We start from the raw sequence: 14,558 nt of genomic DNA on the forward strand, positions 1-14,558 counted from the left end.
GAGTGTGAAATTACTGACGAACTTTCCCAAATGCACGCTACGTATAGAGAGATGCACACAATAGCGAATTTAAGTATTTCATTGGTATGTCAATATACTGTGAACACAATGCATATGCTCTTACTTGTATGGTAATTTTTGTACATTTGCACCGTACTTTTATCAAAAAAAAAAACAACGAAAAATAGTATGTATCCATGGCAAGACTGTATATTATATGCTTCACAAAGGCCCATGCACGCACCATTTATGATGCGGTACTTCCGTGTATCAGTCGTCAGCTTATATATTTTGGGACGTCTCAGAGAAAACTGGAGAGAAAGAAAAGGTATTCTTATTCCGTATAATAAAGAGTTAGATTAACGACGCTGTTCATAAAATTGAACGACAAAGCAAACAAGTGACTATGAACACCAGCTATACCTGACATTCGTTGAGGATAACGTCTGCGTTTTTCGTTAGTTTCTAGCCAGTAATACTCTACAGAATTTTAAATTCTGTTTTTAAAACGAACAATCTTCTACGTTTGATCGACATCATCAGTATGTAACTCAAGCATGTAAAAAAAAAACCTTGGGTTCATTTGTCTTTTTATCTCTCTACGACAAAATCTGACACACATACATTCTCCAGGGATCGAGCTTCTGCAAGTTTTCCATCAGCGTCTTCTCATCCACATACTGGTAAGAGTTGTCGTTCGTGAATGTAGTCTCTTTCGTGGTGAGTTCATCGGAGGAATACGCCTGGGGGCCAAAAAAGGAAACATGAAACACTTTGCTTTTGTCTCTTAATGTAGGAGGCGCGGTGAAAATTGCCGCTATCTGCTACTATAATATATGACGTGTGCTGACACCGTTCATAAACGCACAGAAAAAGCTGCTCAACCTTCTTATCGGGGCGTAAAATGTCATTAAACTTCAGTTTTCCTAATGCCCCAGCTGTCAGTCGAGAGATTAAAGTCTGGTGTCGTGACGTTAACTATGATAAGTGTTCAAACACTTTTTGTTGGCGTTGGTGGGGGTGGGGGTGGGGGATTTGGGGCACTTAGGTGGTCCCGCGTTCCCATTATGTTCCGAATATTTCCAAATATTTCCGACGACTGACGGAAAATATGCATAAAATAGACCTAATGTTCAATGGAACATTATAAAACGAATTTTATTTCTCATTTTTTGCTACATCTCGTCATTTTCAATAAAACCATATGATAGCCTTTAGTTTATATTAATTTTTCATGTACCCTTTACGGTTTTATCTGAATTAAATTAAAGGCGATTGAAAATAACAGATACTTGTGAATGTTGTATTATATACAAAAGAACTCTTAATGCATAACGTTATGTGATTTCACATCTGTGCATGTCTTTCGTCTTGCAGCATTTGTTAGACCTTGTGTGCTGTGTGACGACATCAACCAACGTCGCGAGTTTTTACTACAAAGGCTGGAGTGCCAAGGCTATTACACCAAACGCCTTCACTCCAAAGTTTCTTTTATTATACAAATGAGTATTTTTCTCTCGTCAGTAAATATTAATTTTATTTATCAACCAACGTCGCGAGTTTTTACTACAAAGGCTGGAGTGCCAAGGCTATTACACCAAACGCCTTCACTCCAAAGTTTCTTTTATTATACAAATGAGTATTTTTCTCTTGTCAGTAAATATTAATTTTATTTATCAACCAACGTCGCGAGTTTTTACTACAAAGGCTGGAGTGCCAAGGCTATTACACCAAACGCCTTCACTCCAAAGTTTCTTTTATTATACAAATGAGTATTTTTCTCTTGTCAGTAAATATTAATTTTATTGACCTGTAACGTCCATTTATGTTGATGCCTGGTATACAAATGTCTGTTTCAACGCCTAGATTTGATAGTTTCAACAGAAATCAACAACAACAGAACTAAGCATCAGTCTGTGTAAAAAAGACGCAGTCTGCCACTTTGGAATATGCCGGAGAGACGCAAGGTATGGTCTAGGAGCATACATTTAGTCAGTATCCAAATCGTGCACCATACTAATATATAAATTGCCCAAACTAGCACTCTGAATGCAACTGTAACGTGGTGATTTTATTCAACCCAATGCGTTTACAGCCGCCCAGGGTCGAACTAGAGCAGAGCGCAGGTCGTTTTAGACATTCCGTGTATGTTTACTTACAACTGAACTAAAATATTGTAAAATTTCAGAAATTTACGGTGAGAAAGTTTGGTGGAAAATCACTGACACACTACTTTCCTCGGTGTAAAAACATTGAATGAACTCGTCATATACGTATGCTTGGGGTTTAACGTCGTACAATTTAAACAATTTTTTAGTTATATGACGACGGGAAGTCATTAAGTTTGTGTACATACAGGTCTACTGCATGTGTCTTCTTGTAGCAAGGCAACATTAGTCTGACACCTCTCAGTGCTGAGGCAGCAAGTATAATTTTTAAAGTCCTTTTTATGACCTGACCTGGGTTTGATCCTCGGGCGAACGCTCTAGCCATTAGGCAACCGAAGCGGTCGACGTCATATGTGGAACCCTTTGATATATTGCTTTGACGTGAAAGCGCTAGATGTACTTAGAGCTCCTAGGACATTTTCCCCTAGCCAATGATCTAAACCATGATCTAAACCATGCCAGCGGGGTGGGTCTCCGTGGCTCAGTTGGTTAGCGCGCTAGCACATCGTAATGACCCAGGAGTCAGCGTAATGACTCAGGAGTCAGCGTAATGACCAGGAGTCAGCGTAATGACCAAGTCCAACTCATGCTGGCTTCCTCTTCTGCCTCATGTGGGAAGGTCTGCCAGCAATCTGCGGATGGTCTTGGGTTTCCCCGGGTTTTGTCCGATTTCCTTCCACCATAATGCTGGTCGCCGTCGTATTAGTGAAATATTATTGAGTACGGCGTGAAACACCAATTAAATAAAATAAATAAAAGTGGAGTGTAAGCATTCACACAACTGCTCTGCTTTTTATAAATATTTAATCGCTGCATGCACACGATGAGAATGTATACACCATTAGTCTTAACCAACAGTGAGATAAATCCAGCTTGTCTGGTGTACAGTGTTAGGGTATCGGTATAATAAGCCAAAATCAATTACCGATAACGAGCCTAACCTGGGTCAAACAGAGTAACATTCTCACACACACAAATTATTTGTTTAACAATTAAATAAATCAAAAACGAAAACAATGATTTAAATAAACTACAAATAGCGATGCACAGGATATATATGTACTAAATGTTACAATAAATGGCGGGAGCTTACTAGTATGTTTAAATACTTTAGATCTGAGTTACGCTTTCTGTCGTTGTCCACTAGGCAATGAAATATTCCAATCCTGTTTCTGGACGTCCGGTTTTTCTTTACTGGCAGTAACTTTACTGGGAGTTTCTTGATCTCCCCGCAACCACAACAAGATTGAATCCTCCGACTCGTCTTACGAAGGGAGGTTGATACTCTTCTGGTATCGAGACCACAAAACCTCCAGCAAGCATACAAGATAGTCACAGTTCACAAATAGCAGAATGTCCGACAGCAATCATCCGTTAGTCCTAGTTTGGCTAATCCAAATTACACCGAAGCAGGGCTCAGTCGAAACTAACTGGCTAGAAATTTACACGATGTTCTATATTTAGACTACTCGGCTGCGACTGAAATGAACACGTCACGCTACCAAGCCGGGCTAGGAAATGTACAACTATAAACATACAATGCATTGTTACATGACAACAGTCACCACACCAAGGTGTAAAACTTGTGTCGAGGGCCTCCTTGGTCGAGGTGGTTAGCGGGCAAGAATTTGCACCCCATGTAACCAGATTTCACGGTAGCTACAAACATGTGCTGGCCTTGTCAGGCGATATAATGTATAACTTAAAAGAAAACACAACACTAGCACAAGTGTGTCGATAAAATATAACACAAGAAGTTTGCGCAACCTCAAATATTACCAATGAGACAGCCGAGCCACCATGTCGTAACCAATCAGAAACGAGTTATGTCTATAACATGAGGGTGTAGCTTTTTGGCTTACGTCACCCGAACCCTGTTTAACTTTTTAACCATGTGACCGTGAGGTACGAGTGATGGCACATCGTGATTCCGGTTACTCCAACAAGGCACACCTTGTAAGAATTCCTGATTAAAATTCAATTTACATATTTACCAAGCACGTCAGAAAAAAGAGAACTGGATGTGACCATTTAGGTATGTGTCTACCCCTCACCTAAATAATTCAGGTTACAGAATTTGGTATATTTTTAAGCATATTAACAGATTTACCTGATTACAGATGGCCTGGTGCTCTCGGGAGTTTTCATCACCTTTGTCTGATACCACGTATTCACCATACATCCGATGAAGCTCGACGTCGGAATTCGAACCCATGAATCCTCTTTTCTGCTTGTCTTCCGATAAGTCCATTAAATAACCTAACCTAGGCCTTACAAGGACAAAGATATGTATAATATAAAAAATTGCTATATTGCTAAATCAAGCCATGCGTAAAGATCGACATTCCTATAGCACTTTCTAACTACCAACCAAGTCGTTGGTCGCAAGAACCAATTCCGCCCAAAAGTTCCTTGAAAAATTGTACACATTAAAAACAGTTTCAGATGTCTCAACCTATCCCGAAAACACTAGTCTAGTCTGACAGTGGGCTTCCACCTGACTGTCAGTGGGTTGCCACCACATGGTCTGCTGGCTGGGTGTGATTAATCAATGTTTGTTGCTATTATATTGCGAGTGGTGTACTACTAGTCTACGAGTGGTGTACTGCTAGTCTGCGAAAATGGATTGTCACTAATCTGTCTACTACCAGACCAGTGGTTTTTCCTCTACTGCCTCAGCTGTTTCCCTTCAGTTTCTTAGTCGTTTGCCTGTGGTGAGTACATCGACTGATAGGCCAGAAGCACCAGAGGTGTACCCCTAGTAAGACACTCGTTTGCCTTCTGTCTGCCTGTTGACGGAGACTGAACTAAGATTGGAACGTTACAAGTGGCTGTACACCAATGTCTATGTAAAATTGTTGAAAATTTACACTTTCAGCGGAAAAAATTATTGTTTGATGTAAAGATGTAAAGACATCTATAAAATAAAGTATATATTAGATGAAAAGCCATTATAAACTGCCCAGGGAAACAGTTGGCTTTATTTATTTATATTTTTTTTGCGATTTCTGTAACCGGGTAAAATAGTCTAAGAGAATTATATTCTGAGGTGGGCTGTATTGACCCAGAAGGTATCAATAACGTCACGTCCATACTGTTTGCCTTAAATAATTCGTTTCACGGTCAAATCGGCGAAAGTATTTATAGATGTATATGTATATGCATTTTGAATGATGAAATATAGCAACCTTATGTGGGTTAAGTAGCAAAAACCTTATGTGATATCACCGGTCAGATTGTGGTAAGAAAAGGTCACCATAGAATAAAATGTTCAAATGCATTCTACCAGGTTGAATAAAATGTAAAAAAAAAAAAATCCAACTAATTTCTTGGGCAGTTTTTAATGGTCTTTCATGTGATATATACTTCATTTTAAGGTTTTCTTTGCCTTTAATTGGTTGATATATTGATATATTCCGGGCTCCAGATTTTTTCAGTTATGTAATGACGGTCAGGTTTATGGGTGGAGGAAGCCAAAAGATTCTGAGTAAAGGTGACCTTGCTTAAAGCCAAAGCCAAACCAGCGAGAGCTGGATTCAAACCTACGAACTCTTTCGCCACAGGGCTGATGGACAGCATAGCGAATAATGTTTGGCTTGTTATTCAAGCGTGGAAACTTTCATCATTTGACATCATTTGCTTCAGATATCGTTCAGTTGGACGCATGCGCCGTGTTTGATAGGTTAACATAAAGTGGCATGATAAAAGAGATCCATTATTGTTGTCATGACATTCACTCTTCACTTACTCGTTGTACTTATCCTTTCGGCTCATTTTACGCAGCTTACAACAAAGAGCAACGACGATAATAAGGCCAATGAATAGAACGGCTCCTCCCACGCCTAAGCCAATGCCCATTATCTCACTCTTGTTGAGAAAATATTTCTCAGTTTTAATTTCACATCTGTCACCAGAGATATGAAAGTCATCCAACGAAATGCATCTGTAACAAAATGGAGACATGTTAATACATCTATATGTACTATACATGTATATAAGGTACAGATATGCTGATGGTCTGTATTATATGATTATAAACAGCACCATTACGTTGATGCAAGTTTTAGTCGTGGTTTCAGATATATTAAAATCAATTGAGAAGTTTGTATATAAATTCCGAAATGCACATGTCCACATTCTAGTGTACGTCATGCAAAGCCCTTGCACAAAATTATTGTGTTTTGATTATTATCCAGACAGCCATGTTTTATATTTATGAAGTATGTTAATTTGATTATTATCCAAACATACAAATAAAAATGTTTGATGAAAAAAACATGGTGAACAGCCTAAATGTTTTCCTGATCCCGTCGTGGTGAAAGTGAAATATTCTTGAGTATGGCGTAAAACACCAGTGAAATAAATAACTTTTTCTTTATTCATTTCAGTTCATACAAATATATTTTCCAGAAATATGACCACTAAGCGGATTACGCCCGCCCCCCCCCCCCCCCCACACCCACACACCCACACACATACTCACTCACACCCACACACCCTACCTCTGTAAATTTCTTTACTAGCCCATACATATAAGCAAACTAAAAACGGTTGGCAAAAACATATATATAACAACATCAGCAGAGAATGTTACTCTGCTAACATTGATGTCATAAAAGTAGGGTTTAATTTTAGGTATAATCAATTCAGAAGTTAGTTGTGGGGTCGCCGTGGCTCAGTCGGTTAGCGCGCTAGCGCAGCCTAATGACCCAGGAGCCTTTCACCAATGCTGTCGCTGTGAGTTCAAGTCCAGCTCATGCAGGCTTCCTCTTCGGCCGTAAGTGGGAAGGTCTACCAGCAACCTGCGGATGGTCGTGGGTTTCCCCCGGGGTGTGTGCGGTTTCCTCTCACCATAATAGTAGTGAAATATAAGTAAAAATATAAAGGCCGTCGAATAAGTGAAATATTCTTGAGTACGGCGTAAAACACCAATCAAATAAATAAATAGAAATTAGTTTCCAGTGTTATGTAGATTTCTCCTACCTAGTTAGAAAATTTATGTCATAATCGTATAACTTCCTGTATATGAAACACATAAGAATCTCCCCTTTTTTCTGAGCTGGGGCCGTCGGATGGATAGGTAGGCTAATAATAACTGTTTAATTTGCTGTTAGGTTACACATCTAAAGATCTTTTATTGACAACAGTTTCCTTAGAGAGTGTTCGTAGTGCGACTGGGATCTACTGTACCCTGCAGTTTCCATAGACACTCTTGGGGGTTTGTTTAGATGTACTTAACTCTACTACAGAGACAGGAAACGGTGCCCATAGAGGCTACTCAGAGTGTGGTTGCGATCTATTGTACCCCATTGCAGAGACAGGGAACAGTTTCCCTAGAGACTGTTGGGAGTGTCTTTGGAATTTACTTTAACCTACAGCAGAGACAGGGAACAGTTTCCCTAGAGACTGTTGGAAGTGTTGTTGGGATTTACTTTACCCTACTGCAGAGACAGGGAACAGTTTCCCTAGAGACTATTGGGAGAATGGTTGGGATTTACTTTACCCTACTGCAGAGACAGGGAACAGTTTGCCTAGAAACTGTTGGGAGAATGGTTGGGATTTACTTTACCCTACTGCAGAGACAGGGAACAGTTTGCCTAGAAACTGTTGGGAGTGTCTTTGGAATTTATTTTACCCTACTGCAGAGACAGGGGACAGCTTCCCTAGAGACTATTGGGAGTGTCTTTGGAATTTATTTTAACCTACAGCAGAGACAGGGAACAGTTTCCCTAGAGACTGTTGGGAGCGTCTTTGGAATTTACTTCAACCTACAGCAGAGACAGGGAACAGTTTCCTTAGAGACTGTTGGGAGTGTTGTTGGGATTTACTTTACCCTACTGCAGACACAGGGAACAGTTTCCTTAGAGACTATTGGGAGTGTCTTTGGAATTTACTTTAACCTACAGCAGAGACAGGGAACAGTTTCCTTAGAGACTGTTGGGAGTGTCTTTGGAATTTACTTTAACCTACAGCAGAGACAGGGAACAGTTTCCTTAGAGACTGTTGGGAGTGTTGTTGGGATTTACTTTACCCTACTGCAGAGACAGGGAACAGTTTCCCTAGAGACTATTGGGAGTGTCTTTGGAATTTATTTTAACCTACAGCAGAGACAGGGAACAGTTTCCCTAGAGACTATTGGGAGTGTCTTTGGAATTTACTTTAACCTACAGCAGAGACAGGGAACAGTTTCCCTAGAGACTATTGGGAGTGTTGTTGGGATTTACTTTACCCTACTGCAGAGACAGGGAACAGTTTCCTTGGAGACTGTTGGGAGTATGGTTGGGATTTACTTTACCCTACTGCAGAGACAGGGAACAGTTTCCTTAGAGACTGTTGGTAGTGTGGCTGGGATTAACTTTACCCTACAACAGAGAGAGGGAACAGTTTCCCTAGAGACTATTGGGAGTGTCTTTGGAATTTATTTTAACCTACAGCAGAGACAGGGGACAGTTTCCCTAGAGACTATTGGGAGTGTCTTTGGAATTTACTTTAACCTACAGCAAAGACAGGGAACAGTTTCCTTAGAGATTGTTGGGAGTGTTGTTGGGATTTACTTTACCCTACTGCAGAGACAGGGAACAGTTTCCTTGGAGACTGTTGGGAGTATGGTTGGGATTTACTTTACCCTACTGCAGAGACAGGGAACAGTTTCCCTAGCGACTGTTGGGAGTGTCTTTGGAATTTAGTTTAACCTACAGCAGAGACAGGGGACAGTTTCCTTAGAGACTGTTGGGAGTGTGGTTGGGATTTACTTTACCCTACTGCAGAAAGAGGGAACAGTTTCCCTAGAGACTATTGGGAGTGTCTTTGGAATTTACTTTACCCTCCTGCAGAGACAGGTAACAGTTTCCTTACAGACTGTTGGGAGTATGGTTGGGATTTACTTTACCCTACTGCAGAAAGAGGGAACAGTTTCCCTAGAGACTATTGGGAGTGTCTTTGGAATTTATTTTAACCTACAGCAGAGACAGGGGACAGTTTCCTTAGAGACTATTGGGAGTGTTGTTGGGATTTACTTTACCCTACTGCAGAGACAGGGAACAGTTTCCTTGGAGACTGTTGGGAGTATGGTTGGGATTTACTGCAGAGACAGGGGACAGTTTCCCTAGAGACTATTGGGAGTGTCTTTGGAATTTACTTTAACCTACAGCAAAGACAGGGAACAGTTTCCTTAGAGATTGTTGGGAGTGTTGTTGGGATTTACTTTACCCTACTGCAGAGACAGGGAACAGTTTCCTTGGAGACTGTTGGGAGTATGGTTGGGATTTACTTTACCCTACTGCAGAGACAGGGAACAGTTTCCCTAGAGACTGTTGGGAGTGTCTTTGGAATTTAGTTTAACCTACAGCAGAGACAGGGGACAGTTTCCTTAGAGACTATTGGGAGTGTGGTTGGGATTTACTTTACCCTACTGCAGAAAGAGGGAACAGTTTCCCTAGAGACTATTGGGAGTGTCTTTGGAATTTACTTTACCCTCCTGCAGAGACAGGTAACAGTTTCCTTACAGACTGTTGGGAGTATGGTTGGGATTTACTTTACCCTACTGCAGAAAGAGGGAACAGTTTCCCTAGAGACTATTGGGAGTGTCTTTGGAATTTATTTTAACCTACAGCAGAGACAGGGGACAGTTTCCTTAGAGACTATTGGGAGTGTTGTTGGGATTTACTTTACCCTACTGCAGAGACAGGGAACAGTTTCCTTGGAGACTGTTGGGAGTATGGTTGGGATTTACTGCAGAGACAGGGAACAGTTTCCCTAGAGACTATTGGGAGTGTCTTTGGAATTTAGTTTAACCTACAGCAGAGACAGGGGACAGTTTCCTTAGAGACTGTTGGGAGTGTGGCTGGGATTTACTTTACCCTACTGCAGAAAGAGGGAACAGTTTCCCTAGAGACTACTGGGAGTGTCTTTGGAATTTATTTTAACCTACAGCAGAGACAGGGAACAGTTTCCTTAGAGACTATTGGGAGTGTTGTTGGGATTTACTTTAACCTACAGCGGAGACAGGGAACAGTTTCCTTAGAGACTATTGGGAGTGTCTTTGGAATTTATTTGAACCTACAGCAGAGACAGGGGACAGTTTCCTTAGAGACTATTTTGAGTGTCTTTGGAATTTATTTTAACCTACAGCAGAGACAGGGAACAGTTTCCTTGGAGACTGTTGGGAGTGTGGTTGGGATTTACTTTACCCTACTGCAGAAAGAGGGAACAGTTTCCCTAGAGACTGTTGGGAGTGTCTTTGGAATTTATTTTAACCTACAGCAGAGACAGGGGACAGTTTCCTTAGAGACTGTTGGGAGTGTGGTTGGGATTTACTTTACCCTACTGCAGAGACAGGGAACAGTTTCCTTAGAGACTATTGGGAGTGTCTTTGGAATTTATTTTAACCTACAGCAGAGACAGGGGACAGTTTCCTTAGAGACTGTTGGGAGTGTGGTTGGGATTTACTTTACCCTACTGCAGAAAGAGGGAACAGTTTCCCTAGAGACTATTGGGAGTGTCTTTGGAATTTATTTTAACCTACAGCAGAGACAGGGGACAGTTTCCTTAGAGACTATTGGGAGTGTCTTTGGAATTTATTTGAACCTACAGCAGAGACAGGGAACAGTTTCCTTAGAGATTGTTGGGAGTGTTGTTGGGATTTACTTTACCCTACTGCAGAAAGCGGGAACAGTTTCCCTAGAGACTATTGGGAGTGTCTGGAATTTATTTTAACCTACAGCAGAGACAGGGAACAGTTTCCTTAGAGATTGTTGGGAGTGTTGTTGGGATTAACTTTACCCTACTGCAGAGACAGGGAACAGTTTCCCTAGATATTGTTTACTTGAGATCTACGTCACCCTTCGACGGATACATGGAACAGCCTCCATAAAGACTGTTTGTGTAGATCTGGTTGTGTAGATCTATTTTACTCTACTGGAGAAGCAGGAAACAGTTCGGTATGGACTTTTCGGAGCGTGGATGGGATTTACTCTACGCTACGAGAGAGACAGTGAGAAAACTCTGGCAGAACATATGTGACTCCCACTAGTATGGAATTGTATAGCAATAAAGAGATATCATCGAACGTCTTGGACTTTTTCGCCTTTATAACCCTTCTGTAGCCGGATTAGTATGTTCAGATATGATGATCATTTTGCAGTAGCCTGCATAAATTTACCCATAAGAGAAATCATAGCTGGGTATATATTATAAGCCTACTCACCGGCATATGGCATTTCCTGTGTTTGTATCTATGGCGCATACCCCGTTATCACCACAGTTCGGGGCGCCCTCTACCGCACACAACGAGCGACACACTGGCAGTGAATTGTTCAGAATGTCACACTTGTGTCCTAAAGGACAATCCATATGTACATTCTCGCAGGAAGGTTCTTGTATCTGTTTCCTGAAATTCTCTGACGAGACAAAAAAAACATTGTAATAAAAAACTCAGATGGGCACTGATGGTAACTGAGATACATATGCTGATTGTCGACAACATAGGTCTATATACTAGCATGGTTGACGATTTGAATACTGAATTCACTCATTCGCCTAGGCTATTGACTGCTTCTCTTTGCATGATTCCGTCCTATTTTCGTATTTTATATACTTTCTCAGTTCTTTAAAGGTTTGTGGTAAAGGTTGTGCTTATGAAATTTGGCCTATAGCCATTATTCACCGGAAACGTCAAATTTGGCTGGCGGCTGGTATATATGTTGATTCCTTTAATAACCAAAGTTTGAAACGTATGAAAATTCAATGATGCAAACATTTAATTTAAGTCTGATTGCAATCAGATGGTACATCGATCGGCGATCAAATTCATTGATTTATTTCAATACTGTTTGACGCCATCTAACGGTCGAACACAGTGACAAGTGAGAATAGAGTATTACTCGGGACACCTTTGACCGTGCAATTGCGGCTCGGGTCCAAGCCTGAATGGGAACTTTTCTCTTGTAATACATGCGTGTGCCCACAGATCGTCATAGTTGAGGCTGGAACAAACGGTAAACTATGAAGCTTTGAGTGGAACTACTATAGACCGGAAAGACTTCCTTTTTGGGCATAGCTTACAACTGTTAGTTTGACTACTCAAGAAGGCATAGCTTACCACTGTTAATTTCATTATGAAAGTAGTCCTGGTCGAACACTCCGCCTGTGATAATCGTTGTGGTGTTCAGGAACAGGACAACAACGTCCAGGATTTCATTCACTAATTTGGACACAATACCATCCGGGTCGTCCCCTAATCTACCGCCGTCTACTTTCAGGGTGTAGTACGCGTAGATGATGTTCTTTGTAGACCTAAAAGTGTGAAAACGTCCATAAAAAATTAGCACTGGAGGCATAAGCTGCTACATTGTCACGGAAAATCTCGTCTGTCTCGCGTTAAATTAGGTCCAGCGAACAGTTCGGTACCGGAACAGTTAAAAAACAGTTTCAAATGCAACGATATTGGGCTGATCAAAACCATGGCGTAAATTTATCTATTTGATTTATTTGATTGGCATTTTATTTTGATTGGTATTTATTTGATTAATATTTCACTTATACGACGGCGGCGAGCATTATTGTGGGTGGAAATCGGACAGAGCCGGGGAGAAACACACGACCATCCGCAGGTTGCAGCCAGACATTCAAACATACAGCCGGAGAGGAAGCCAGCATGAGCTGGACTTGAACTCACAACGAACGCATCATGGCGTAAATGAATGTCGATGGTTTACATGTAGGAGAACAGGAAACAGGGTGAGAGCCAATCATATCTCACTGACAGGAGCTTGTCATGGTGGAGTGTGTCAGATAGTAATCAATAACACCACGTATCGAGTCTTGACAGGAAATTGTGCGGGAAAGATGATTGTCGGTGTTTACTGCGACAAAGTCAGCCACAGGTGTGCGGGTTTTTTTTATAGGAAATATAGAATATAAACGTGACCGGGAGTTTTTGTTCACTCACACGGGGAGGGAGAGAGATCTGATGAGCAATGAAGAAAGTATTATCTTGATGAAAGGTTGTTCACACATGTTTTCCGTTAGGATAGAAATATTGTTGCTAGTTTTCAAGCGTTATAATATAAATTGAATATATCACTTAATATAATATCGTGCTCAAGAACATCACTGGCAAGAAATAATACCATTATTTACCTTTCACAACGTGGAATATGCAAATGGAGCTTAAGTCACACAATTATAAAAGACTACAGCATACACTGAGAGAAAAGTTTCAGTCAACTGACTGGAAAATCTGAGTTATACAACTGAGCTAATTCAACTCAGAAAACTGAGTCTTATGACCGCATCAGTGTCATGAAACTCATCTGGTTATATTGTTGATTCACTTGGTTAGTCGGAATCAACAATATAACCAGATAAGTTTTATATGACCTGATCTTGTCATGTGACTCAGTTTTCTAAGTTGAATTACCTCGGTTGTATATCACTGATTTTTAGTCATTTGATCCAAACTTTTCTTTCATTGTAGGACTACTAGGCATAACAACAATCATCTTACCTTTTGAATCTTTGAACACGTTGAGCGGGACATTCGTCTTCCGTTGGGCTGACAAAGACATAAAACATATATAAGACATATAAGCCATATACATTATACACATTGTCACAAATCAACAAAAGTAAACCATGACTAGACAGGAAATAATGATGTGAGCTGAAATACTGGGATAAAATATTTATATATTGATTTATTTTAAGGTCACATTAAAGAATTTAACAGTTACTCTATGGCGTTCAGTTTCATGGGTGGAGGAAACTGAACTGACAAGGATAAACCAGGGACCATTGGCAATTTAATGACGAACTGCCCTACGTTTGACATAAATATTTTGCGCGCTATGTTGGTTGAATACACGTCGTCTTTAACGAAAGGAAGACAGAAAACAGCTTGTCGACTATTTCCCACCGAAAAAAAATAATGACAGAAGCAGGGCATAGCAGAAATTCCTTGTCTAAGGCCAAGGTAGAATGAATGACTGAATGAATCCTTGGAGTTTAACGTTGCAATTAACAATTTTTCAGTCATATGACGACGAGGAGTCATAAGACTTGTGTACATATACTGTGCTGGAATCCATGTCGCCAAAGTGCAGCCGCCACTGATGTATCATGCTGAAGACGACGGACATGACACACTGCCCGGTCATTATATACTGACACCGGGCCAACCAATCCTGTTCTCTTGCTCTAACCTCTTAGTACTGAGTGTCAAGCGAAGCAACAACCAGTAAAAAATTGTAAGTCTTTTACAAAAAAGTCCTTGGTATGACCCGAAAGGGTTTTGATCCAAGACTGAACCCGTACAATGTGAGACTGGTAACAATGACCACAAGGGCTGCACCTTCTATGACATTTTTTTTTAAAATGTCAAAAAAAAAAAAA

At 40.6% G+C, this 14,558-nt stretch overlaps 2 protein-coding genes across 3 annotated transcripts in view; one reads left to right on the forward strand and one right to left on the reverse strand.

Moving 5' to 3' along the window:
- The window catches only part of LOC135464328 (serine-rich adhesin for platelets-like), a 375,213-nt gene that overhangs the window by 27,177 nt on the left and 333,478 nt on the right, over positions 1-14,558 (forward strand). The gene's annotated exons all lie outside the window — the stretch shown is intronic.
- LOC135464337 (uncharacterized) lies at positions 526-13,789 on the reverse strand. Its single transcript, XM_064741763.1, has 6 exons — positions 13,675-13,789; positions 12,268-12,461; positions 11,374-11,566; positions 5,917-6,111; positions 4,279-4,438; positions 526-743 (listed from the first exon to the last, which is right to left on the reverse strand). Exons 1-6 carry the CDS (start codon positions 13,740-13,742, stop codon positions 600-602), a joined length of 954 nt encoding a protein of 317 aa, XP_064597833.1. The 5' UTR covers positions 13,743-13,789; the 3' UTR covers positions 526-599.

The sequence above is a fragment of the Liolophura sinensis genome, chromosome 4, assembly GCF_032854445.1.
Source record: "Liolophura sinensis isolate JHLJ2023 chromosome 4, CUHK_Ljap_v2, whole genome shotgun sequence".
Classification (NCBI taxonomy): Eukaryota; Metazoa; Mollusca; class Polyplacophora; order Chitonida; family Chitonidae; genus Liolophura; species Liolophura sinensis.

Bases quoted from the DNA above. Each gene is read 5' to 3' on its own strand.
- LOC135464337 (XM_064741763.1), bottom strand. From the start codon at position 13,742: ATGTTTTATGTCTTTGTCAGCCCAACGGAAGACGAATGTCCCGCTCAA. The intron at 12,462-13,674 runs GTAAGATGATTG...TCACACTTTTAG, and splicing joins CGTGTTCAAAGATTCAAAAG to GTCTACAAAGAACATCATCT. The intron at 744-4,278 runs GTAAATCTGTTA...TTTGGCCCCCAG, and splicing joins ACCAGGCCATCTGTAATCAG to GCGTATTCCTCCGATGAACT.